The sequence below is a fragment of the Calonectris borealis genome, chromosome 4 (assembly GCF_964195595.1).
Source record: "Calonectris borealis chromosome 4, bCalBor7.hap1.2, whole genome shotgun sequence".
Lineage (NCBI taxonomy): Eukaryota > Metazoa > Chordata > Aves > Procellariiformes > Procellariidae > Calonectris > Calonectris borealis.
In genome coordinates, this window is record NC_134315.1 from 43822854 (window position 1) to 43849521 (window position 26668).

The 26668-nt window shown below is 38.0% G+C and overlaps 1 protein-coding gene across 12 annotated transcripts in view; it reads left to right on the plus strand.

Moving 5' to 3' along the window:
* DDX60 (DExD/H-box helicase 60) overlaps positions 1-26668 on the plus strand; it is a 50359-nt gene that overhangs the window by 13839 nt on the left and 9852 nt on the right. For 9 of the 12 annotated variants that reach the window (XR_012673519.1, XR_012673518.1, XM_075149372.1 and 6 more), the window contains 20 exons: positions 337-500; positions 1533-1785; positions 2605-2768; positions 7538-7690; positions 8804-8953; positions 9999-10118; positions 11522-11617; positions 12330-12445; positions 12969-13114; positions 13287-13396; positions 13504-13608; positions 13695-13823; positions 14637-14764; positions 17368-17526; positions 18803-18947; positions 20535-20687; positions 21784-21888; positions 23193-23393; positions 24465-24569; positions 25956-26094. Coding sequence is in view for 8 of the 12 variants with exons in the window: in XM_075149372.1 (XP_075005473.1) it covers positions 337-500; positions 1533-1785; positions 2605-2768; positions 7538-7690; positions 8804-8953; positions 9999-10118; positions 11522-11617; positions 12330-12445; positions 12969-13114; positions 13287-13396; positions 13504-13608; positions 13695-13823; positions 14637-14764; positions 17368-17526; positions 18803-18947; positions 20535-20687; positions 21784-21888; positions 23193-23393; positions 24465-24569; positions 25956-26094 (2841 nt within the window). In the remaining 4 variants the exon portion in view is untranslated. The remainder of the gene's footprint in view (positions 1-336; positions 501-1532; positions 1786-2604; positions 2769-7537; positions 7691-8803; positions 8954-9998; positions 10119-11521; positions 11618-12329; positions 12446-12968; positions 13115-13286; positions 13397-13503; positions 13609-13694; positions 13824-14636; positions 14765-17367; positions 17527-18802; positions 18948-20534; positions 20688-21783; positions 21889-23192; positions 23394-24464; positions 24570-25955; positions 26095-26668) is intronic. The other 3 variants (XR_012673520.1, XM_075149377.1, XR_012673521.1) reach the window with 2 other exon arrangements.

Genomic DNA, 26668 nt, shown 5'->3' on the forward strand with positions numbered 1-26668 from the left:
GACACCTTCCTGTTTTCATGGACTGTGTGAGAAGCCTAGGCATTTTGCTCAGTTATAATTTCTTTCCAGGCATCCTGCTTGTTAAGTTTTCCAATATTTTTAATGTGTGCCTAAAGGAGTTCGAATTTAAGTCTATTGCCTATCTGTCAGATAATTCAAAGTACTGTTGGATTTCAGTGAGTCTTAGTTGCCAGCCTCTTTCAAAATGTGATTTTGGCCTTTAGGTCAACGAGGAATTTTTAGGAAATTTATCCATTACCCAGGTATCTCTTCTTGGAAATAGATTAGGCTGGAATTCTATCGGAGTGTTTTTTAATCAATTATATTTGTTGGCAGCAAAATCCAAAGATCCAGAAGAAAGAAGACAAATACAAAAGTTACAGACTTTTCGTCATTTTTATGGAAGCACTTTGGAAGACTGCACTGCAAAACTTATTGTACATCAAGAGGATGTGTCAGGGAATGCTAATGCTGCTGTCAAAAAGACACAAAAAAAGCATGTGAGTATATTCAAGTTGCTCTTTCCAAATCTTTTTTCTATTATCCAGGAAAGGGTTTCTACTATATGAGTCCCGCAGCTGAAGTTCTATATTCTGAATGCACTTGTAGTCCTCAGATGAAGAAATTTAAATTGCCTTTGTACTTAAAATTTAATTAGCTAATTGACAAGAGTATTTTTGTTCCTAGTTAGGAATACTGATGAGTGATTATATTTTAACAGGCACAAGTAAATAAAAAAATTAATATATATGAACTCTGTAAAGGCTGATAGGTTTTGGCTCATGGCCAGTATTATAATGTGGAGTGAAGGAAACTGGAGTTCATGAATTTAATTTTACTTTAAGAAACTGTTGACAAATACTGGAAAAACCATTATTCAGTTATTTATTTCCCTGCCCTATTTGGAAACATTCTCTGTGAAAGATCCTGTAGGTATTGCCATTAATTGTAACTATGTGAACATTGTCAGACATCACAGGGTGTGTAGCATGTACTTGCATACTCATGAAGAATACTGAGCAATAGTAATTTGAGTAATATTTCATAATAGACTGTACTATGGATTACAGATTATGGCCTGTTGAATTACCTGTAAAAGTCTGTATATAAAATAACTTTGTTAACTTCAAGTAAAGTTAAACTCTGATTTTTATTTAACTTACTGAAAAGCATTTCAGTATGATCAGAATTACTATTACCTATGTATAAAATAAAAGCTTGAAATTTAACTTTCAGACATCTGCTATTTTATTTTTCCACATTTGTGCTTTTTTATACTGCTTGTGAAGCTTTATACTGATTTAAAATGAAGCTTAGGGAAGCTCTTTTGAGCAACATATATTGGGATTCAGAAGTTATAGCTCCTTCAAAATGAAGTACTATTTTAAACAATTCCCAAAACACAATGCATCACACAGATTAATTGAAACCTATAATGTACCTGCTGTGATTGAGTTTATGGATTAACTTTTTTTAGATGATGATTGCACACAGTGATGGTTAGTTCTAAACATCTTCATTTTATTTGATAGAAAAGTAAAGCGGAAACAATTGCAGAGGAAAACAGCAGGCGACTAAAAACTAAAGAAGAAAAGAAAGAACAGGAGCAATGGAAAGCCTTGTGTGTACCAACTGAAAAGGAAATAAAAGCAAATCTGACTGTTGGAATAAATAAATTGGAGAAGTTTCTCAAGACCCTTAAAAGTAAATCTGTGAAGTTCAGTGTAGAAATGACAGGATTGTCTGCCTGTTTAGAAGTGTGGAAGGAACACTGCAGAAAGCAAGGTATGATAACCAAATTCATGTTCAGTATTCAGCTTCCACTCCCTTTACCCAAGAGACTGAGTGACGTTGGACATTCTCAGCTGGAATAAAGGTGTGTAAATACAGCCCTGTTTCAGGAGCATGAAAGATGTGGCCCCCTTTTGCAATTTCAAGATCCTTTGAGTCAGACGTAAAGTATCCAATGAAATTAGATTGTAGCTTTTTTCCTGTTTTGCTTTGTAAACATTGCATACATAAGTAATTTATTTTATTGTATATATCTTTAATGATTATGTATCATGCACACTAAAATGTATCTATATTGCAGTGGATTGTTTAATAAGCTGAGGTGGTTAGCCCACAGCCTGAATGATGACGATTTGCACAGAAATCTGTGCTACCATGGTTAGTGGCCTCCTATTTCACCAGAATTAACTTGTTTGATCCATACCCTCAGTCAGGAGGGTCCAAACACACACTGCTCTAAATGTGTTGAGGAGAGTTGTAAACATTGGAGTGAAATATGTTGCTAATAAGATTGAGTAACAAATGTGTGGGTCAGGAAGGTGAAAGGGGGGAGCTCAGTTATTGTGTAGATGTCAGACATATGACTCCCTTTTATAGCTGAGCGTGCAGAAGCAGAATTATTTGGGTGCTTGGTCTTCAGTGGCACTCTTTGTAGAGGTCACAGGAGTGTGGGTTGTCTTCATCTAGTTGTCATTTTTAAATTGTCGTGAATGTGTTTGGATGGATAAGGTCTGTTCTAAAAATACCTAATATCGGAAGACTCCCAATGATACAATAGGATCTCAAATAACTGTAGACTTTTTTTTTTTAAAGGTAACAAATCGAAAGACTTAAGCAAAGCTGTTCAAGTCATGAGGAGAATTCATATCCTCCTTGAAAAATACCAAGATCTCTTGGAGAACCCACATCTACAAAAGCTGACCAGATATCTAAGACTTCTTGGATTCGAGAATTTGGCATGCTCTCTATCTGGCCAGGTAACTTAATAGATTGTAATGATTCTACTGTAACTGGATCTGTAGCTGAATATCAACAGTGTTTTCTTAAGCATTGAATAGTGTGTAGAAGATCTATATTGAGCTTATTTTATTTTGTATTGTACCATAAGATTTGGAACTGTCTATTCTTGCTTCAGCTATTAATCTTCTTTAGTTCCATGGATACATTTCTCTGCTTGATGTGAGGGCTAGCTGGCACAATAGGCCACTTCCCCTTTAGTAAATAGAACTTTATATGGCTGCAAAGATGCCATCTGAAAACATGCATCAAGATTCATTTGCTCTGGTTATGTCTGCCTGAGGCCTTAAACATCTCTGGGAGGTACCTGCTGCTCAATTCATCACATCAGCTGAACTCTGCACTCTTTTAACTCTCTTAAAAGCTGAGTGATGAGTACCTGCTCTCTAACAGGCCCAAATGTGCTACTTTAGAAGAGGAAATCTTTGAGACTGCAGAAGTGGATGAAAACTATTCTGTTTGTTGTTGTGGTATTACTGATCATCTCTGAAGGAAACAGTTTCAGATACTGAATTGCTTGTCCTTGCTAGCACAGAGACCACCAGTAGCTACGCTGAATTTGGCTCTGAAGTAATTTGTCTAAGAATTGACCTTATGCTTTTCTGCATGTTAGCAACCTGCCCACTGGCTGATTTGATGTTAAGAGCACTGTGTAGATGGGATGTTATTAGGGAGAGGCAACGCTAAAGTGGTTCTCAGGCAGAAGAGAGAGGATATAATGCACAGGCTGCAGAATATGGAGTCAATAGCAAAAGGAAGGAAGATTACAGTGAACTGTAAAACTGGTATCAATCACTTCAGTGTCTCATTTTTCAGGCACAGTAGAGCTAGGAATTTTTGGAAGCTTATTTCTGGAAAGTGTTTATCATCCTTGAGGATCAGAACTCAGAGGTGAGGGAGGAAGTGATTGTTTTGTAAGAAATTTTCTCCCCTTGAAGAGTGGGAATTATTTGTCTGTTTTTCTATGGGAATCCCACTGGTGTACAATGATTGTTTGCTTTTGGCTACATAGTTATTCTAAGGGTGCTTGGTGCCCCAAATAAAGTATATTACATTTCAGGAAGTAGAATTGTAGTATCCGAGGATCTCAAAAGGTCTGTTGTAAAGGTTTGCGGTGATAGAAGGGATATGTTGGCAAGTTTAATGTCTTGCTCAAAAGGGCTCTACATCAGTCAGTGCATTTTGGACCTGCTTTTGCTTTTGCAGCTGCTTCTTTCTGATTATTACTTTTGCAAAGTAGTGGGATTTTAGGAATAACTGAAATTTTCAGGAATAACTGAAAATATTTCTTTGAATAAATTAAAGAAGTTATGACATCTCCATCCTTGGAGATAGTAAAAACTCGGCTGAACAAAGCCCTGAGTGATCTGATCTAATTGCACCTGCCTCTAGCAGTGAGTTGGATTAATTGACATCCAGACATCCCTGACAACCTAAATTATTCTGTGATTTTCTGATCTTCTGGTGGATGTTCTAACATGTAATGCTTTTCTGTACAGCTTTCAGGATCAGATGTTGTAACCAGATGTGTCCATGAACATTAAATTTGGTATGTCTTAGAGTATACAGGCATTGTTTAAAAATGCAATGCTTTACAAAATTTGGGATCACACTCAGTCTTTATATTGAACTTCCTTTTGCAACTGTGATTCATTGCACAAGTGGTCAGGGGAAGCTGAAGAAAAGAGACATAAATATAGAATGAGAAGGCTCTGGCAGGCAATAGCTTGAAGAGACTGAGCTTTGTCTGCTAGCCAGTTTTCTTAGCTCTTCTGACAACAAAAACAATGCCAACCCCACCACTGGCTATGGAAGACATATTATTTTTAGAACATAGTCTCTTTTGAAGACATACAAGCATAACCCTGACATAAGGCTATATGAGGTAGATTTCTGCAAGAAATTACTTAAAAATCATAGAATCATAGAATCATTAAGGTTGGAAAAGACCTCTAAGATCATTGAGTCCAACCGTCAATCCAACACCACCATGCCCACTAAACCATGTCCCTAAGCGCCTCATCTACATGTCTTTTAAATACTTCCAGGGATGGTGACTCAACCACTTCCCTGGGCAGCCTGTTCCAAGGCCTGACCACTCTTTCAGTAAAGAAATTTTTCCTATTGTCCAGTCTAAACCTCCCTTGGCGCAACTTGAGGCCATTTCCTCTTGTCCTATCGCTAGTTACTCTTCTGCTAGTTTGGCAAAAGAGACCAACACCCACCTCACTACAACCTCCTGTCAGGTAGTTGTAGAGCGCGATGAGGTCTCCCCTCAGCCTCCTCTTCTCCAGGCTAAACAACCCCAGTTCCCTCAGCCGCTCCTCATAAGACTTGTTCTCCAGACCCTTCACCAGCTTCCTTGCCCTTCTCTGGACACGCTCCAACACCTCAATGTCTTTCTTGAAGTGAGTGGCCCAAAACGGAACACAGGATTCAAGGTGCGGCCTCACCAGTGCCGAGTACAGGGGCACGATCACCTCCCTGCTCCTGCTGGCCACACTATTTCTGATACAGGCCAGGATGCCGTTGGCCTTCTTGGCCACCTGGGCACACTGCCAGCTCATGTTCAGCCGGCTGTCAATCAGCACCCCCAGGTCCTTTTCCTCTGGGCAGCTTTCCAGCCACTCTTGCCCAAGCCTGTAGCATTGCATGGGGTTGTTGTGGCCGAAGTGCAGGACCCGGCACTTGGCCTTGTTGAACCTCATACAGTTGGCCTCGGCCCATTGATCCAGCCTGTCCAGGTCCCTCTGCAGAGCCTTCCTACCCTCCAGCAGATCAACACTCCCGCCCAACTTGGTGTCGTCTGCAAACTCACTGAGGGAGCACTCGATCCCCTCATCTAGATCGTTGATAAAGATATTGAACAAGACCGGCCCCAGTACTGAGCCTTGGGGAACACCGCTCGTGACCTGCCGCCAACTGGATTTAACTCCGTTTACCACAACTGTCTGGGCTTAGCCATCCAGCCACTTTTTTACCCAGCGAAGAGTGCAGCTGTCTAAGTCGTGAGCCGCCAGCTTCTCTAGGAGAATGCCGTGGGAAACAGTGTCAAAGGCTTCACTGAAGTCCAGGAAGACCACATCCACAGCCTTTCCTTCATCCACTAGGCGGGTCACCTGGTCATAGAAGGAGATCAGGTTGGTCAAGCAGGACCTGCCTTCCATGAACCTGTGCTGGCTGGGCCTGATCCCCTGGTTGTCCCGGACATGGCTCGTGAGCACCCTCAAAACGAACCGCTCCATAATCTTCCCTGTCACCGAGGTCAGGCTGACCGGCCTGTAGTTCTCCAGATCCTCCTTCCGGCCCTTCTTGTAGGTAGGCGTCACATTGGCAAGCCTCCAGTCGTCCGGGACCTCCCCAGTTAACCAGGACTGCTGGTAAATGATGGAGAGTGGCTTGGCAAGCTCCTCCGCCAGCTCCCTCAGTACCCTCAGGTGGATCCCATCTGGCCCCATAGACTTGTGAGCATCCAGGTGGCGTAGCAGGTCATTATCTGCTTCCTCTTGGATTATGGGGGGTTTATCCTGCTCGCCGTCCCTGTCTTCCAGCTCAGGGGGCTGAGTACCCTGAGGATAACTGGTCTGACTATTAAAGACTGACGCAAAGAAGGCATTGAGTACCTCAGCCTTATCCTCGTCCTTGCTGGCAACGTTCTCCCTCCCCGCATCCAATAGAGGATGGAGATTCTCCTTGGCTCTCCTTTTGTCATTAATATACTTGTAAAAGCATTTTTTGTTGTCTCTCACAACAGTGGCCAGGTTGAGTTCTAGCTGGGCTTTTGCCTTTCTAATTTCCTGCACGACCTAACGAGAACCCTGTACTCTTCCTGAGTTGCCTGCCCCTTCTTCCACAAGTGATAAACTCTCCTTTTTTTCCTGAGTCCCAGCCAGAGCTCCCCGTTCAGCCAGGCCGGTCGTCTTCCCCGCCCGTTCCTCTTACAGCACATGGGGACAGCCTGCTCCTGCGCCTTTAAGACTTCCTTCTTGAAGAACGTCCAGCCTTCCTGGACCCCTTTGTCCTTCAGGACTGTCTCCCAAGGGACCCTCACCTGTACTTTGTCCTGGTTTCGGCTGGGATAGAGTTAAATTTCTTCCTAGTGCTGTGTTTTGGATTTAGTATGAGAAGAATGTTGATAACACACTGATGGTTTTAGTTGTTGCTAAGTACCCTGCTAGTCAAGGACTTTTCATCTTCCCATGCTCTGCCAAGTGCACAAGAGCCTGGGAAGGAGCACAGCCAGGACAGCTAGCCCAGCTGGCCAGCGGGGTATTCCATACCATGTGACATCATGCTCAGTATATGAATGGTAGGCGTGATCCAGGAAGTAGTGATTGCTGTTTTTTGGGCATTGCTCGGCGGGTGGTGAGCAATTGCATTGTGCATCACTCATTTTGTATAGTCTATTATTATTATTATTATTATTATTATTATTATTATTATTATTATTATTATTATAAATTTTCCTTTCCTTTTCTGTTCTATTAAACTGTCTTTATCTCAACCCATAAGTTTTTTCACTCTTACCCTTCCGATTCTCTCTCCATCCCACGGGGGGCTGGGGAGTGAGCGAGCGGCTGTGTGGTGTTTGGCTGCCTGCTGGGTTAAACCACGACACACTTTCATATGTTTTTCAAAGCTTGCAGAGTTCCACAGAGCAGAAGATGTGCCATTTTCTTAATCTCTTGCTAGCTTTCAAACCAACTTGAATTTTCATTTGACCTTATAGACAGGAGAAAGTAAAGATCGGAATAAAAGCAACTACACTATTGAAGTGGGTCCAGCTCGCTTTCAGCTACAATACATGGATTATTACTTGCTCAGAGAAGAGCGAAATGATCCAGATCCCCGAGTGCAACATTTCATACCAGACACGTGGCAGGTAATGAGACACAAATTAAAAAAAAAAAAAAAATCAAAGATAATTTCCATTAATTTTATGCAAAAAGTTTATGGAAATGATCTTTTTTTTTAAATTTTTTTTTTTCATTTAAAAATACACATTATTATACTACTTGTCAAAAATAGTATTGTTTAACAAATTTTATTTTTTAACAAGTTTAACAAATTCAGTAGATAATTTTGGACTGTATTGCATGTTCTTTCTACACTGAGAGCTTTTCTTCAAAGAGCTTGGCCCAAGGAATTCAACATAAGAAATGCTGAATCCATGGGATTTCACGGCTCATTGCCATAGATGGTGGTAACACCCCATTTGGATAATCTCTGAGTGTTCATCCTCTGCTCATTTGTCCCTAAAGAATTACCCACAGTATGAGTTGAGAAATAACTTTTCTGTCTAAAGCAAAGTAAGTCTAACTCAGATTTTTTTAATTATTGGACTGGGGAGGCCAGCTGAATTTGCTGCTCTGCATGTCCATATCTGCAAAGCAGTCGCTTGCTTGAAAAGCAACTTGAAGCTTGACATATGTGCTGATAGAGAAAGATAGTGTTAGTACTATTTCTGTTTCCTCTTCTGTACCCCTTCCCCCATCCTTTCACAGACCTATGTAAGGTGAGAGAGCATGGAAGAAGACAATAATAGGGAAGAAAACAGATTAATAAACACTGTATGCTAGGAGCAGAAGAGAGATTTGGACAGTATTGATGTAACTATTATAATGCAAGAAAAAAATACTGCCTTGTATAAAACAATGAAGTTTTCGGAACTAAATTATACACTGCTGAGTTAACTGGTTTTATTTTTTAATTTGAAAATGTCCAGGTTTGGACTTAGAATGTTCTGGTATCAGTGTCTCAGACCAAATAATTGAAATAGCAAGTTATAATTTGTAGTTCTATTTTTTCCACTAACAGTTTAAGAGAAAAGAATACAGTCATAAAATGACTAGGTTAACTCTAACTTTCTGTAGTCTGAAATCTGTATATAAAGTTTGCATGCAAAAATAAGAGATGTTTTCACAGAAATAGCTGGTTTACTCAATAAGAACTTCATAATAAGACATTTTGACATAAGTAACTGCTTTTCTCTTAGCGAGAACTTCTTGATGCTGTAGATAATAACGAGTCTGCGGTGATTGTTGCTCCCACTTCATCAGGAAAAACATATGCATCATACTATTGCATGGAAAAAGTTCTGAAAACGAGCAATGATGGAGTAGTTGTGTATGTTGCTCCTACAAAGGTAAGGCTGCACCCTACTACATATTCTGTATGTATGAGTATGGTATTTCTCAGTATGATTCTGAAACCATTTGGGGTAACTTGTTACACAAATTTAGTTGATACATTTTTTTTTATTAGAAATGGAATCTTTATATTCTGTTTTACATTTACATTTATTAGAAACAGCACATTTACAAAAAAACCTTCAAAATATTTAAGTTTATGTACAGTTTTTGTCTATTAATATCTGTATAGCTAATTTAAGGTCAGAAACACTAATATATACAAAAGTGCTATAAGTAGCATGTTAAGTAAATGGTGAGAGTACCAAAAGCCTACCAACATGGTGAAAGTAACATTAGAACAGAACAATGACCAAGCAAGTCAAGTTGTCTTTTTCTAATTGAGTTAATCATCAGATGCTTCAAGAGAAAATTTATGAAACTCTAGGCAGTGGGATATTTTTTAATGAGAGTTCTATCCTAATAGTTAAAAACTGACTTAAGTGCTGAGGCACAATGTTTTGATTTCTTCCAAAATGTGTTTTAATGTTCAGTAATATAATTTTTGGATATTGAATTACGTGTGCTGTTATTCAATAACAATTTCTATGGATTGTTTTCTATAAGTAACATCAATTTTTTTGTGGTATACTCAGGTTGGGCATCAAAATCATCTTTTCATTTGAATATCAGTCTGGGTGCAGAAATGTATTTTATACCTGCAGCCCCAGAGTTTTGAGATCATTAAAGTGCTTGTAGATGCAGTGGAATGTGATCTATTTTTAACTGCTTTGAAAATAATTAAAATACAAAATTAATAATGTATAACTCACTTTATACAACACTAAATTTCTTTGAAAGCATTTGAGTATTATTGAAAATCAAGTACCATATCTTTTTAAAGTTAGCATTGTTGACAGTCTAGACTTGTACATTGCATAGTACATTATAGCCTAGTACATTAATAGTAGTGCCAAAATTGAATGCTTTTCTATGTCTCAGTAGATCATATGCCTCTAGACTTACACTGTCTAGTTTTGTAAATGATCTGCTTTATTTAAGGCCCTTGTAAACCAAGTGGTGGGAACTATATACAGTCGATTCACCAAGAAACTTCCGGATGGATTGGTAGTGTGTGGAGTCTTCACGCGAGATTATCGCCATGATGTCATGAATTCTCAGGTATATTTTTATGGGTGTTTTAAACATAATAATAATGACTTCTGTATTCCATCTGGCTTCTGAAAATGTTAATTCTAACAATTGTGCCATTACTAAATACAAAGTTCAGGAAAAATCTAAGCATACCTGTACTGCTTACCAGAAACTCTCAGTCCATAGCATACAACCTTACCTATTCATCCTTAGGGGACATGTAGTTGATTACTTGCTCTGGTTAAAAGAAAAAACATTAAAATCCTTTGGTTGCCAGCATACAGCAGATGCCTTATAGAAGTCCAGATAGAATACATCAGTAGCTCTTCCCTTGTCCACTGATGTAGTCACTCCATCATAGAAGGCCACTAGGTTGGTCTCTCTTGTAGTGGGGAGCCCAGAACTGGACATAGGACTCCAGGTGTGGCCTCATCAGTACTGAGTAGAGGAGAAGGATCCCCTGCCTTGATTTGCTGGCAACCCTCCTCCTAATGCAGCCCAGGATACCATTAACCTTCTTTGCCACAAAGGCACATCGCTGCCTCCTGTTCAACTTGGTGTCCACCAGGACCCTGAGGTCTTTTTCTGCAGGGCTGCTTCCCAGCTGAATGGCCCTCAGAATACCCTGGTGCATGGGGTTGTTCCTCCCCAGGTGCAGGACTTCGCACATCTCCCTGTTGAACTTCATGAGGTTCCTGTCAGCCCATTTCTCTAGCCCGTCTAGGTCCCTCTGGATGGCAGCCTGACCCTCTGGCATATCAGCCACTCCTCCCAGTTTGGTGTCATCAGCAAACCTGCTGAGGGTACACTTTTCCCCATCATCCAGATCATTAATGAAGATGTTAAACAGGATCAGACTCACTATTGATCCCTGGGGTACACTGCTAGTTACTGGCCTCCAGCTAGACTTTGTACCACTAATCACCAACCTCTGGGCCCAGCCTTCCTACCAGTTTCCACCTCACTATCTGCTCATCTGGCCCATACTTCAACAGCTTGTCTGTGAAGATCTTATGGGCGATGTTGTCGAAAGCCTTACTGAAGACAATATCCATTGCTCTCCCCTCATCTACCAAGCCAGTCATTTCATCACAGAAGTTGGTCAAGGTTGGTCAAGCATGACTTGCCCTCAGTGAATTCATGCTGAATACTCCTGATGACTTTCTTGTTCTCCATGGATTTGGAAATGATTTCCAGGATTAGTTGCTCCATCACCTTCCCGGGGATCTAGGTGAGGCTGACCAGCCTGGCGTTTCCTGGGTCCTCTTTCGTACCCTTCTTGAAGATGGCAGACAAATCATTAATTCATTCTTGCTTACCTTGAAATCAAATATATAATATATTTTTAAATGCTTTTTAAATGTAGAATCTACTTGTAGTTGATTAGTCAGTTTACTTGAAAATAATGCTTTACAAACCTTTCTTCTTAGATACTAGTGACTGTGCCTCAATGTTTAGAAATCTTGATGCTGTCTCCTCGTTGCCAGAAATGGACCAAGCGGATACAATATGTTATATTTGATGAGGTAGGCATCTTTTAATAGTAACCAATTTAACAAATATATGAAAAATCTTGAGGAAAAATGCTGGTGAGTCAATTTTTCATTACATACATTACTGCTGGTAAAAAAACAACTTTCAGAAATATTATTTCAGACTTCCTTGCTTTTTCGTGTTTGCTGATAGTGTTTATGTACTCCAGTGAAAGAACTTAAAACTCTGTTAGTCCTCAAGAGGACATACAGTTCAGTCAAAGCTACCAAGAACTTCCTTTATTTCTCTCAAGCCAGTCAACTGGAAAATCTAAAAGCCACCACTGTAGTCTCAGCGGCACAAATAGAGCATTCCAGACTGGGATCATACACATTTCACATCATACGGTATTTGTCAATCTTTCCAGGGAAAAAGTTGATGATTAATCTTGCTAAATTTAAAATTCCTGCTGTATTCTTTCTTTTATATAGAATTAATTGCTAATGATGCCAGTGAGTATCTAAGGTACAAACAGTGAATGTGGTATTGAAATTTAGACTAATTTGCTATCCAGTGAAGTCTGGAGAGGGATTTACTGGACATTTGATTTGGATCTCATGGTCATTTGCCACAACATAAGAATTATTCAGTACTGATCTTGCCAAACTTTTGATTTTTGCAAAACACAAAACAAGTCCTGTTATGGATGCACTTTGATAAGAACACTTCTTCTTTTCTTTTAATCCTTTTTCCCAAAAAACATAGGTCCATTGTCTTGGCGGTGAAATTGGAGCAGAGGTTTGGGAGCATCTTCTGGTAACAATTCGGTGTCCGTTTTTGGCGCTCTCTGCTACTGTCAGTAACCCGGAACACCTAACTGAGTATGTGTGGAATTTTCTTGCTCACAAGAGCATATTTAAATTGGATAAGAGCTGTTTTACATAGAGAGACCAATTGCTATTGGGAGATAACTGATTTGGAGTTATATTGTTATATGTATTATGCTACCCTTACTCCCCCAATTGACGCAAAACTATACTGTAACTCGTAACTCTGTAATGAGAACAGGCACTACTATTCCTTCAGACCCTATAATTGAGCTGTGCAGAGGAATATAGGAGGCTTTTACATCTATTTGAATTGCCAAATCCTGGTAAGCACACTTTTTCATCATTAATCAGAGAAGACACCTGCACTATATTCATATATATAATGGTGCTATTACACATTTTTTATTTGCAGCCTGGGATAAGCTGGAGAAAATTGCACTGAAGATAGTGAGAGGGGGACTGGAAATTCTGTAGGAGAAATTGAGCAGATTGTAGTAATTCATCTCCTATAGCTGTAGCAGTTTTCTTAAAGTATTTTTACAACTCTCATTTTTATTTTATTCTTGCACTGCAGGTGGTTACAATCTGTGAAAAGGTATTGGCAACGTGCTGAGAATACAATAGAAAGAAGCTCTACAAACTCTGAAAAGAATTTTACAAGAAAATGTAAAGTGAAATCTAAAGTACAAGAACAAAAGAAATCATATCGTGTTAGGCTAGGTGTGTATTGGAATATTTTAGTGTTATTTCTGCAAAAACTTTAATCATGGTGTGTGAACTTAAGCGTATTTTGTTTTGGTTTTTCTATTAAATAAAAACAAATCTTGCAGGATAAGTACTTACTTTTTAAAACAACCAAGTGCATCATGAGAGCATTTTTGTCTCTTCACAGTCTTGTATGAAGAAAGATACAATGATTTGGAAAAGTATGTGTGTTCTCTAAAGGGCAGTGATTTTATCATTGAACATTGTCATCCGTGTGCTGCATTAACAGTCAATCATGTAAGCATAATACTGGTGTCAACATTGTTTAGCAACTGTTACATTTAGGCAACATGGATTCCATCAAAATGATTCTTTTATTTTTCTTTTGTTTAAACTCCTTGCAGATTGAGAACTATGGTATTCCTTCAGATCTTTCTCTGTCTCCACGAGAAAGCATCCAGCTTTATGACACAATGGTAAAAGTCTGGCAAGAGTGGCCAAGGGCACAGGTGTGTATACACAGCTGTGGGCAAAATATATCAAAATAAATAGATAACAAAGTACTGCAATGTTTTATATTAATGTTGTTTTCCAGGAGCTAGATCCTGAGGAGTTTGTCTCTTTCAAGAATAAAGTAGTAATAAAAAAGGCAGATGTGAGGAAATATGAACAGGAACTGAAGAAAGAACTAAGCAAATGGATTGTGCTTGGCCAAAGACAGAAGGTAACAGTTGTTACAGGGTGCTTTCTTAAGATTGTGTTCAGCTTTAAAAATAATAATAATAATAATACTTATATGTAATAATTTAATTATATTATGGGAATTTCTCCTTCCATAATTATTATTTGTTAGGTTTAACTGCTGCTGCTGTACGTGAAAGATAAGCACGAATATTTGTGGCATTTCCATAAGTATTTTCAAGGTGATGTTTTCACAGGCTTCTCTGGGAATCAGGCTTCTGATACTGCTGTGAGATTTCAATTCCTGATTCTTCCTAGAATTAATGAGAATATTGTACTATTGCTCTGCTTTTTTGCTGCTCATTTGAAACCTTCTGTGTAACCACAGACAATATGTATGTTTCCATGTAAAAGATAGAAATTAAAGCAATGAGCAGAAAATTAAGCCCTTGATTGGAGGCCAACTATTCCTATATCGTAAAAAGGAATATGAGGAGGTGGTGAATCGACAACAAGGAAAAAATAAAGAATATCTGGGGAAAAAACAAATTTCTTGAAATGTGACACTTAAATGTGAAAATATATCATAATCCGTAAATTAGTGATACTTTATTATTTGCACAGTGATGGTAGCCATGAATGTTACAACAACTTGCATTTTGAGCTCTTACCAAAGTCAGTTGATAACTTGCAGACCTTTTAGTCTGTGAACTATATGTGGCTATTGCAGTTCTGAATGATTTAAAAAATTGGAGCTGATACAAGTTGACACAGGAAAATGGAGTCTTCATATTTGTTAGCCTCTGGCCAGAAGTTTCTGCCATTAAAGGCTCTGCAATAATTCTGCTTTGGTCAGGTGAATGCGCTATTGAAGCACCTTAAGCCAAAACCCGTGGATTGCTCAGAACAGAAAAAGTGGAAGCATTTTGCAAGCTTTGTCGATAAATTACATGAGATGGATAAGTTGCCTGCCATATTTTTTATGTAAGTATTTACATTCCATGTATTATATGTGTATTGCCTATATTCAGAAAAATGGGTTTTAGACATAAGCATTGATATGGCTTGGCAAATGCCATTTATATGTTATTTGTTACCTTTGCTTTAAAACATACAAAGTAAAGGCCTACAAGCTCTATCAACCCATGTATCTTTATGGCACTGAAGATTTAGCTGAAATAAAACTGGGAGCATTTAATTAGGGTGTGGAAAGGGTGGAATCCATGCATGATGTCTGAGAAAATTACAGGAAACTGAATCACATTAAAATGAGAGTCAGATTCCCAGTTGCTTTGCCCCAGTGTAGTCAATAAAACTTGTGGAAAGTGTATGCTGTTTATTTAGAGTGCAAATGGTGTATGTAGGGGCAGATTTGCTAGGGAAAAGGATGGAATGAGGTTCTATTAATGTGTGCGTTTGTCACATGGTGATGGTTCCACTGCACAGCCTCTAACAGTCTCATCTTACATCCAGTGACATGCATCAATCAACTTGTTTTGCATATATGTAATTACATAACATCAAACATGCACAGCTTCGAGCCTACTGACACTACCATTATTGTCAGTGATATTGCTAACGTTAGTAAAGTAGGCATGTACCTCAATCCTGGACTTAATAATAAAAAGAAGCTGCTTATCAGTAAACAGTTGTCTAGTGCATATTCTCACTGTAATGATAGAAACAATCATGTGAAAATGGAAAGTTTTCTCATCTCAGTATAAAGCCTTGCCCTTGCTTACATTGGACACTTTGATAGTTCGGGGTAGAATGCTCACTGCCATTTCAGTTCTCACATGCTTGATGCTGATAAAAAGGCATTTCTGAAAGACCTCTCGAAAGGAGGAAGCAAAAAGTGAATATACATATTGATGGCACATCTCAAAGTACTCTAGCTGCTGTGTAAATTATTTCTTTTTCTATTCTTTAGTGACAGTCTAGTTGTAAATTAATGTTATGGCTGATTTCAAGCTGAAACCGACAGTTTTCTAAAGGACTCTTAGGTATTTGTTATTCCTTCAAATAAGGAATAATTTGAGGTCTGCTGTATGAACTGCAACATCATTTTGGGGCGCCTAATAGGAAGTTCCAAGGTGCTTCTTAGGGGAGGTGGATGCCTTCCTCTCATCTACCGTGGAATGATGGGTCCTTAGAAATTCTTGGTGACTTATGGCTCTGACAAGGGACTGCGAGTAGAGTGTGAATATCCTATACAATTGATAAATGATCATGGTGAGACAAGAACGCATCCCAGACCAGTGAACATGGAGGCAGAACCTAGTGGTATCAAGTTGGGGGATGAGGTACAGAAATCTGTTATCTAAGGGTCTTTTAAGGCACAGGTGTAGTGTAAGAGCACTTGATAGACCTCCCCAGCATCTTTGTAGTCAGACAAGGGACAAGAGTCAGACAGAATAAAAAAAAATTAAAATCTCTCAAGTTAAATGTCCCAGTCCTGAGAAACTGTGATGAAGATGAAGGCGGATGAGTAGCCCTCGCAAGTAGCAGATAGTGACTTGGAGTAATAGATTGATACTTATGCTTCATTGGTGCTTTCTCCCTAAGCCATTATTGAGGTTGCAAAGCAGTCATCCTGTATGGTGTTATGTTAGCATGGAATTAATGGAGAGTCGTGCGAGAGCAGGTATTGGAGCTGTGGAAGCCAAATTGCTATTGCAGCCATTGGTGGTAGGGAAAAAACAGTACTTAGAGTTTGCTTTTCTTTTCTTAGAGCCACCAAGGAAAAGAACAGGCTGGCACTACTTTAATACTCCTTATGGCTGAATAAACTCAATGATAGAGAGAAATTAGATCATTCAGTCTGAGCTTCAAAGGGGGGAAAAAAAAGAGTAAATGGCAAATGACTGTTACTGAGCTCTGTCATCCGTGATGACGTGCAGAGCTTAAATTAAGGAGAGGTTACCTCCTAGCCTTAAAATCTGTATTTGGTCTTCCTGGATAAAAGGATAAAGTCCTTCAATTTTTGCTGCTGTTCTCTGTGACTGCCAGATTTGAATAACTTGTGAGTATTCTAATGGACTAGGATGCAACCTCACCCCATGTGTTGCCAACACCTTGTATGGTGTTAGTTAATAGGATCTGCCTGCTGCAACAAGAATAGAAAAAATACTTTTTGAGAGTGAAGTTGGAGAAGTCTTCATCCCAGTTAAACTCCAAACAGTCCAATACTGAAAAAGCTATGAGGAAGAACATCTATGGAGAAGACCAAGAAAGACAGGCACTGATTCTCATCTGGGTAGTTGAGAAGAATTAAAATGACTTAAGCTATAATTTGCTTTATCCATATGTCCAAGTGTCCAGCTTAGGGAAAGGTAGGGTTGAGCATACTTTCGATAGATAATTTATTGGCAGAACCATATTACATTTTACCAGGCAGTTTTGGAATAATAGCATTTTGAAAGTGAATGCGGGCTATGATTTGGAGATGGAATAGGGATATGCTTCTAATGGTTAGATACTGTCAGATGATAAGGCTCACTGAATATTATTGTAACAGCATTACATATAAATAAAAACTCTATTAGAGTTCACCTAACTGATGTATATTATATATTATTTACTTTAAGATTTAACGTGGATTCAGTGGAATGTGCAGCCAAGAATGTATTCCTCAATTTGCTGAAAAAACAAAAAAGTGAACAAGACCCTAAAACCGAGAGGGAAAAAGAACGTTTAAGGAATGAACAAAAAAAAGTGGAAAAAATGCTAATAAAATTCAACCCTCAGTAAGTATTATAACTATGTATTATTAAAAAGCTTACATATTATGACAGAGCGTAATTTTGTAGTAACTTATTTCTGGGGAATGTACCTTAGAGCAGCACATTCATCCAGTTTGCAGTATAGTAGTCCCTGCTCCTCTTTGTGCTCTAGCAACCCACACAGTAGGAGCAGCTCTATGGCAGGTATCAATCAGCAGTACCTAGTGCATACTCAGACAGCAGGAAGATACCAGTGTTGCTGACATTGTGTAAGGTGCTGGCACTACAATGTAAGAATCAAAGAGAGAGACCTGAACATATGAGATTGGTTAATTTGGAATAATTCACTACTGAGATACCAAGATAGCAGAATGGCTCTTTCTCTAGACAGTAACTTTAGTCATGCATCTCTTGAAGACAGGGTAACATCTGACCCTGGTGCTTGGTCAGCCACTGTGGGAGAATATTTTCATAGTTTAGCCTCACCATGGCTGGTTACAGTGGTGGATCTCTGAAGTACAGTTTCACCTGACTGGTGAGATGTTCTTTGAATATTTGTCAGCCTTTTGCTTGGATTGGACTGTATTTGCTTTCCCCTTAACCTTGAATTTTCTTGATTTTGTGATCATAGAGTATGGATTTTTACAAGGCATTTGGCAATGAAATATGGCTATAGTTATCAGGATTGTCAGGAACATAAAGCGTCATGGTTTTGCCCTCCTAATCATGACAATTTACAGTGCATTCTTTGGACATAATATCATGAAAGAATGAACTTAGCTGACTTTAATAGTAGTAAGTGAGAACTTGAAAATCCAGTAGGAATTTAGACACACATTTAGACATTGAAGTAGCTTGAAAATCTGTCTTTAAATAGTTTTCCCTCTCCTCTCTTCTTTAAATCCTGCTCTAAATTCCTACAGTCCATGTCATTATTGGTAGTAAATCCATCACATATCTCTCTCATGTTTAATTCTTCTACTGTTCAATCTTGTTAGCTTACTAATTTGCTAAAGGAGGTACTTAGAGTTGCTGTCTTCATCTTCCTTCATTTTTGTATATGGCCACAATTCCTCCTCTCTACTTCACCAAGAATTACTTGCTGTTTTGCATACAAGCCATGAAAAAAGGAAGCTGTTAGCATTATCAGTAAATTTACATTAACAGATCTACCTACATGTTTGAGCCTACAGTTTAATAGGGAATGAGTCTGCATCTTTCAGTACCCAAAGAATATTTTAAAATCGAGAAATGTATGTTAATTACAGAAATAATATTTTTAATTGTATATTGTATACAGGGATACCAAAAAGTTGAGCTCCAGTAAAATGGAAAACATGGTATGTCTTTCGACTACAAAACAACAGTTACAAAAAAGACTTAAAAGGCTAACTGCTATCCCTTCTGGGTGTACTTACGCTGATCCTAAAGCAGTGGATGAAGATGTAAGTAATTCACTGATAATTATAGCGTGGTTCTGGTTTTGTATGTCTAAAATGCATGAATTTGTGCATAAATACATAAAATGCATGTAATGTGTGATGCAGTTGTACTTCATAACAGTATGCATTGGCTTCATGAAACATTCTGAATATTTCCATTTAAATTTGATTCCAGGTATCAATCTTAGATAACTTTATTTTTAAGATTTATGGACAACTTTCATTCTGCCAAATAAAAAGGTGTTGACTTGTCCTTGTGATAGGAGTCCTAGGATGTATACTACAATGAATTCACTTCCATGAGCTATCAGCAATGCAGTTCTGTTACATGTTGATTCAGATATCAGACTCTCTTTTTCTGACTGAGTCATCAGCATAGGCTATATGACACCTTTGTGTGCTTATCAAAACATTTTTAAGCCCTTCATATCTTGTAAAAATGCTAAATAATAAATTATTTTAGGCTCTAAAAGTTCTAGTCCTCACAAAGCAAAATTTTCCGTGCTTTTCAATGTGTTTACGCCCCCTGAAGAAAGAAAAGGCAAGAAGAGCACTGAAAGTCTGTAATGTCCATCAGAAATATTAATGTATATATTTGTATACAAATAATTGAGGAATAATTTCTGAAAGAGATTTATATGACATGGTTTCCAGCAGTAGTGGGTGACTGGGCCTTGATCCAGGAGATCCCCTCTGGTCTAAACTTCCTGAAGCATGACTGTGGTTCATATAGCTGTCTCTTCATGGCTGGGTTTTTTAAATTAAAAAAAGTAATTGTGATATATAGCTCTTAATTCAGAGAAAAGGTGCTCAAAATTTTGAAGGGTCTTGATAATGCTTTCAGATTATTGTGATAGGTCTTGAAAGAGAGGAAAATTCTGTGTATTGGGACCAAATTTGAAAATTCTCATGATTTCTTATCCTGGGAACTTGGTATCCCAATGGCATTTTTGGACTGCTGTCAGCCAGCATGGAAGGAACATTGCTTCCCACAGTTCCACATGGGTAAAGGCAGTGAAGAAGTAGCTTGGATTTTGGAACAGATGGCACTTAGTTGTAGAGTGAAGTTCAGAAAATACTGAAAAAGCTTAATTCGGTGCTATTTCTGAGTTTAGGAAAGGGAAGCTTCTAACTGTGTAGTGACACGAGATGGTGGTACCGAGCAGGGATGACAAACAACAGCAAAAGAGTATCAGCTTCATGTAGCTACTTAGGAATTTGTTCTGTGAGAGTGGCACGCAGTACATGGTCATGAGGCCATGCTTCGAGTAGGAAAGTCATGAACATGCAAGCTTGCCGTGTCTGGTTGCATCTAGCTGCATGGTATGACAACTGGGACTGTTGTAATGGCATTTGTTGCAAAGGTGAAAAAACCTGATAGTATATAGAAGTGTATTGAAGAGCTGGATTTGTCATCATAATAAAGCTACTGATGGTATACATCCAATTATATACTTTGGGCTTCACGTTCACTGAAGGTCATAAACAGCTATATTTCTCTGTAATGCTTGGAACTTTATCAGGTAAGACTTTTTTTTCATTAACAACACCTGGTTGTGGTTAATACTTAACATTTCTTTTTATTTGTAGACTTTGAGGAAGATTTTTCATCGACTTAAGTTTGAGAGAAAAGGTTATCTGCAGAAAACGATGGCACTGAGGGGCATTGGGTATCATCATGGATCTATGGCCGCCAAGGAAAGACAAGTCGTGGAGATGCTTTTCAGGCTGGGATATATCAAGGTTGGTAAATTGGTATCAGTTCTTTTTTTTAAATTTTAGTTTCTCCATATATTTAATTAAAAAATATAGTGTACCTTTCACCAGTGGTAAAATATATTGCATCGACTTTGTCGTGCTCATTTAAAAAATGTTGACATGAAGGTTTCCAAACAAATAAAATGAACTAAGTGAACTGATAGCTGTAGAACTTTATTTCTAACTAAGAGTTTCTGTCCTTCAGATTAGCATATCGTAGAAACATAGAATCATTTAGGTTGGAAAAGACCCTTAAGATCATGGAGTCCAACCATTAACCTAACACTACCAAGTCCACCACTAAACCATGTCCCTAAGTGCCACATCTGTATGTCTTTCAAATACCTCCAGGGATGGTGATTCAACCACTTCCTTGGGCAGCCTGTTCCAATGCTTGACAATCCTTTCGGTGAAGAAATTTTTCCTAATATCCAGCCTAAACCTTCCCTGGCGCAACTTGAAGCCAGCTTCATTGGTTTTCTTTGGATGCGCTCCAGGACCTCAAGGTCTTTCTTGTAATGAGGGGCCCAAAACTGAACACAGGATTCGAGGTGCGGCCTCACCAGTGCCGAGTTCAGGGGGACCATCACTTCCCCACTCCTGCTGGCCACCCTATTTCTGATACAGGCCAGGACGCCATTGGCCTTCTTGGTCACCTGGGCACACTGCTGGCTCATATTCAGCTGGCTGTCAACCAGCACCCCCAGCTAAGAGAATGTGTTTTACTTAAATGAACTTTATGGGATTACGATATTTTGTACTGTCTTCTTGGAATATTTCAATTTGTGTTCAATTTCAATATTACTTCAATTTGTGTTCCATAAAATATGTGGTATAAACTTTCAGGATACGCAAGTTTAATATGCATATGTAATAGCTATATGAACTACACTAAAGAGTGAAATTCATGTCTGTTCATAGCTCTGTTAAATTAATCAGATTAAAGTTTAGCTATATAGCTATATAGCTTTAGAAAGATTATATTAAAATTCCTGTTGATTTAAGTTGGATATCACAGGTGGTTTTTTTAAATTGGATATTGCCATTTCTAATATATATATTAATGTTTGATATTTTATAGGTAGTTACAGCTACTTCAACACTTGCTCTAGGAATCAACATGCCATGTAAATCTGTTGTCTTTGCTGAAGATTCTGTCTTTTTAGATGCCTTAAATTACAGACAGGTATGAAAATAGAACACCTACTTTTTATTACAAGAACAGTACACATGTAGCTGTCATCACGCACAATTCAGAAAAATGTCTTTTCTTTTACATATACTTCTGGGTATGTTCTGAGTTTTAGCTTTTCATTTTGGTGACAATAATAGTTTTAGCTAAGGTGATTTTACTAATGTTTCAGAACTGCCAGCCCACAAAAAATGTATGTAATCAAAGATCTATTTCAGCAATGAAAGTACTACAATTGCTCAGTGAATTAAAGGCATAGATTTGGCTTTCAGTTATGGGAACTGGAAAGACAAAATCTGTTTTGATCTAGCCAGGGTTTTACAAATGTGTGAAAAATATGCTATAAGAACATACAGTGGGGATGTAATGAGGAAAAGAAAGATTGCTGACTGGATTAATAGGGACATTTGAGTTCCTTCCATCTTGGAAGTGGCACGCCACACAATGCAACACAGCAGTGTGTAGATGAGGTTGCAAGTGCAATAAAGCAGAATGTCTCCAGTCATGGTACAACTTACTGGGTGGGCTGAGAGACTCTAACCTCTTCATTAGCCCCTGTTTCCTGCTCTTGTGCTACTTTTCAAACCTGTATTTTCATGAAGTACTGCCAGTTTGCCTCTGGTTCAGGAGGCCATATAGGCCAGATACAGCTGATGGCATCACCTGGCAGGTAGCTCTCAGAGTCAGTGTGTGAGTGGATCTGTGCAGTAGCCAGACCTACGTGCATCTCCTTTCTGCCTCACATAAATGATATGACTCCAGCTTTGTCACATCATCTGGCCCAAGGGGTAAGTCCCCACGATGGATCTGACCAAGAACAGGTGATCCAAGCAAGGGAATACACCCTTAGGCAGCTTCTCTCTACTCCTTATTCATATTCTCTGCTCTTTATTCATACTGAGACTACCTCTGCCCCAAATCTACCCAGAAATAATTCAGAGCTAAATGTAACTTGAAAACAAAGCTGGTGTATAGGTATAAATTAAGTTAAAACTTACCTTGAAGAAATATAAATGTTAAAAAGACATTTAACATGAGAGTGAGAGTGACTGGCCAGTGTTTAGGTCTTCTATCAAATTTGGAAGTTCATATTTAAAAAAGTAAATAAACCCACCACATTTGTAAACCGGCTATATTTGAGATACAACATATTTTGCACACATTATTTTAATAATTCTGCATAAATGCTTTATTAAGACTGTATAGATGGTACCAGTATATACAACTTAGGTATATTTTATTTAAAATTAATAATTTTATTATTTTAATAATATAATTATTATATATTTTATTCTTAGATGTCAGGACGTGCTGGAAGACGGGGACAAGATATGATTGGAAATGTGTTCTTCTACGATATCCCACTGCCCAAAGTTGAAAGACTTATCAAATCCAATGTACCTCAGTTGAAAGGCCAGTTTCCTCTGACTGTTTCCTTAATATTGAGACTCATGCTGTTGGCTGCGAAGGCTGATGACAAAGCAGATGCCAGAGCAAAGGTTTAATATTTTTTTCTTAATAGTAATTTAATTAAATTGTAATGTCTCCTTAACATGAGCAGAAAGTTATGCACTTCAGAAGTAAGCAATCTGCCTCCAAATGAAATTGCATACTCTGCTATACTGCTTCTAGTACCTGTGCCATCTTCTCCACAGTATTGTACTGTCCATTTTCATGCATTTATTCTTTGCAATAAATATTATCCTCAGAAAGAATGCTACTATCAGGAAGGTATTTTTACTGACTCTTGTTCTATGCAATATTTGCATTAACTTGGAGAATCAGAAAGTCTTCCAATATTTAAAATTTCAGCTTTATTTGAGGAAAAGATATGAACATATATTTCCATAGGGAAGAGGAGGGCTATGAAATGCTATCTCAATTCAAATAATGAGAAAATTCTATGTATTACTCACTTGTTTAAATCTGCATACTAACTCTCTGGAATCAAAGAATTCTTATTCTTGCCATTCAATGCAGTGATTTAAGTAAACAACCCATGACCATGATTACAAATTAGTCAGAGATCTTCTCTTGTAATTATTAAGGAACTCTTAGCTCCAGATGATCTGTGTTTTACATCCACTTCAGCATATAGTCATTTATTTTCAAGGACTCACTGAATGAATTCAGACATAAGTCTTCTTAAGATAACAAAGTAAATTGGTAAACTTCTGTATTAAATATTAAAATGGTATTAAAGTGTAAGGAGTAATTTCAAAACTTCCTGGTTTTAGTTTAATGATATTTAAATCCTTGTCTTTTAAATCTGTATATGAATTTCATGTAATTAACTTTACAAACCTCAGCATAAATTTAGAAAATGCATACACATCTGACAGACAGAGGATGGACTTTTTCGCAAGCATTTCCAGGAGTTAGGCATTCAATTTAAACTAAAATACAACATAACCCTGACCCAGCATTTTTACCCTGAAAACCAATTGATGAAAGAAAGCATAAAAGCTGGATATTGAATTTCTTTGCTTGTTACAATATCATCATTCCCTTGGATTTCTAATTTTCTTCTTCTTTTTTTTTTTTTTCCTCCTTCCTGTTTGTTTGACCAGGCATTGTCAGTGTTGAAGCATTCACTGATGTCGTTCAGAAAGGAAAGATATGCTGAAATATTAAAAATTTATTTTATGTTTTCCTTGCAATTTCTTATCAAAGAGGTAGGTTTTAACGCATTCTCATAAAGGGTAATTCTTCTTAAATCTACAGATTCTCATTTGTTTGTGTTAGTATGCTTTCATTTAAAGAACCATATATTTTATATTCCATAGCAACAGGCTATTCCTTTCTTTTAGAAAGAAATTTAAGGAAACATAAAATTAGAGTGCTTTAAGTTTGAGGTTAATTGTGAGCTACTTATGTTATGGAATAAATTCAACAGGGAAAATCTGATGGTATGTCTATATGATTACAAATTGATTAGGAAAGTAAAAGTTGTGCATTTATATTGTATATGAAGATGCATGCATGTGAAATGATAGGGGTTTAAAACATATTAAGGATGACATGATTTCCAAAATGCTGGGAGAAATTATATCTCTAACAAAAATTCAGGAAGTAGGCCTTAGAGAAGACTGAAAAGTAGTGATGTATCTTTCCATAGTAATAGTTTCAATTTGATGGATACCATTTTGGAAAATTTTTATGCATTACTCCATTTTGGGTTACAGCCCAGGACTACAGGCAGTGAGAGGCATTAATAATGTGATTACATTAACAAATCATCTGTGCCCAGGTTTCCCAGTCCTGCTTCTAGTAGGAGCCCTGACCAATGTTTCTGCCTCCTCTACTGGGTGTCCCTTGTATGTGAGACCAGGAGTCTGATACTCCCATTGAAGAGAAGAATCTAGTCAGTGTACAAGAGGGATTAGTAACGTTTCCAAAAAGCATAAGAACTGGACAAAACCTGGCCCGCATACCTAATATCCTGTCTCCAATCATTTTCCCAGGGAATTGTATTTAAAAAAAAAAAAAGGGCAACCATATAATGATGATTCTCTGGATACTCCCTACTTTCTTACAGGGCGTGATGCAGAGTGATCTCTGACAGGAGAGGTGTCCTGGAATTTATTGCCTTTGATGGAGTTTTATTCCATGAGCTTGTCCTGTTGTTTTTGGAAACTATATAAGCTTCTAGCACCCAAACATCTTGCAACAACATATTTGACAGATCACTGCTTGCTATGCTTTTATCCCATCAGACATTTGAGTTAATAGGTTTTTTTAATGAAAGTTGCATCAAGCCTTACTTTGGTGACTGTATGCACTTTTCATTTGCAACATGATCTAAATGGGCGCTAAAACAATGAAGTCAAGATCTATGCTTTGCATAGGGAGATGAGGATCTCCCATGGAAATAAATACTTGGTGACTTGTTTTTCAGTAAGGACAAATTTTTGCCTTTCAGTGGAAACTGAATGGTCTCAATAGGTACCTATGCATTAGGTTGAAGGATTATTCTTCTGAATGCCACCATTTTATATTTTTGTCATATCCAAGTTCATCTTTTACAAAGATGATTTTTTTTTTGCTTTTAAATTAAATAGGGCTACTTGGATCAAGAAGGTAACCCCATGGGATTTGCTGGACTTGTGACACACTTGTACTATTACGAACCTTCGAATTTTGTTTTAGTGAGCTTTCTCGTGAAAGGTTTATTCCACAAATTGTGCCAGCCAATTAAAGGTAAATAAGACTCCATGCATCTTAATTGCGGTCTATGGCAGGCTGTGTAACCCCAATGGTTCTGAAATTTTCTGGGTGCCTTCTTGCTGCTGCCACCTTTTGCTTGCTTAGCCTTCATCCTCATATCCTTGGCCTCTGTCTCTACACACTCTGCATATGCTTGTATTTCTGTCTGAGAAAGCCAAGGCACACATATGGCAATGCTAGTATCGTGAACCTAAATTTACTGTTTGTGAAACATTCTGATGAGGTGGAAGAGAATGCTATACATATAGAAAAATTAATAATTCTGACTCCAGAGCAAGATTTGAACGCCATGTAGCAAATAAGATGGAAGACCACTCTGAATGTCAACAAATTAAAAAATGAAGTACTACTAATGTCTCATTACATGAGTAAAACCCATTCTGTGCAATGAGGTGTGCTGCAGTATGTGAGCATATAAGAATACAGTATGAATTTGTACATATTAGTTACTCAATTATTTACCAGAGTTTTTTGTATGTAATGAGTTGATCTTTATCCAACATAGTTTTACATAACCTCTGTCACAGAGGCAGCTGGGAAGGAAACT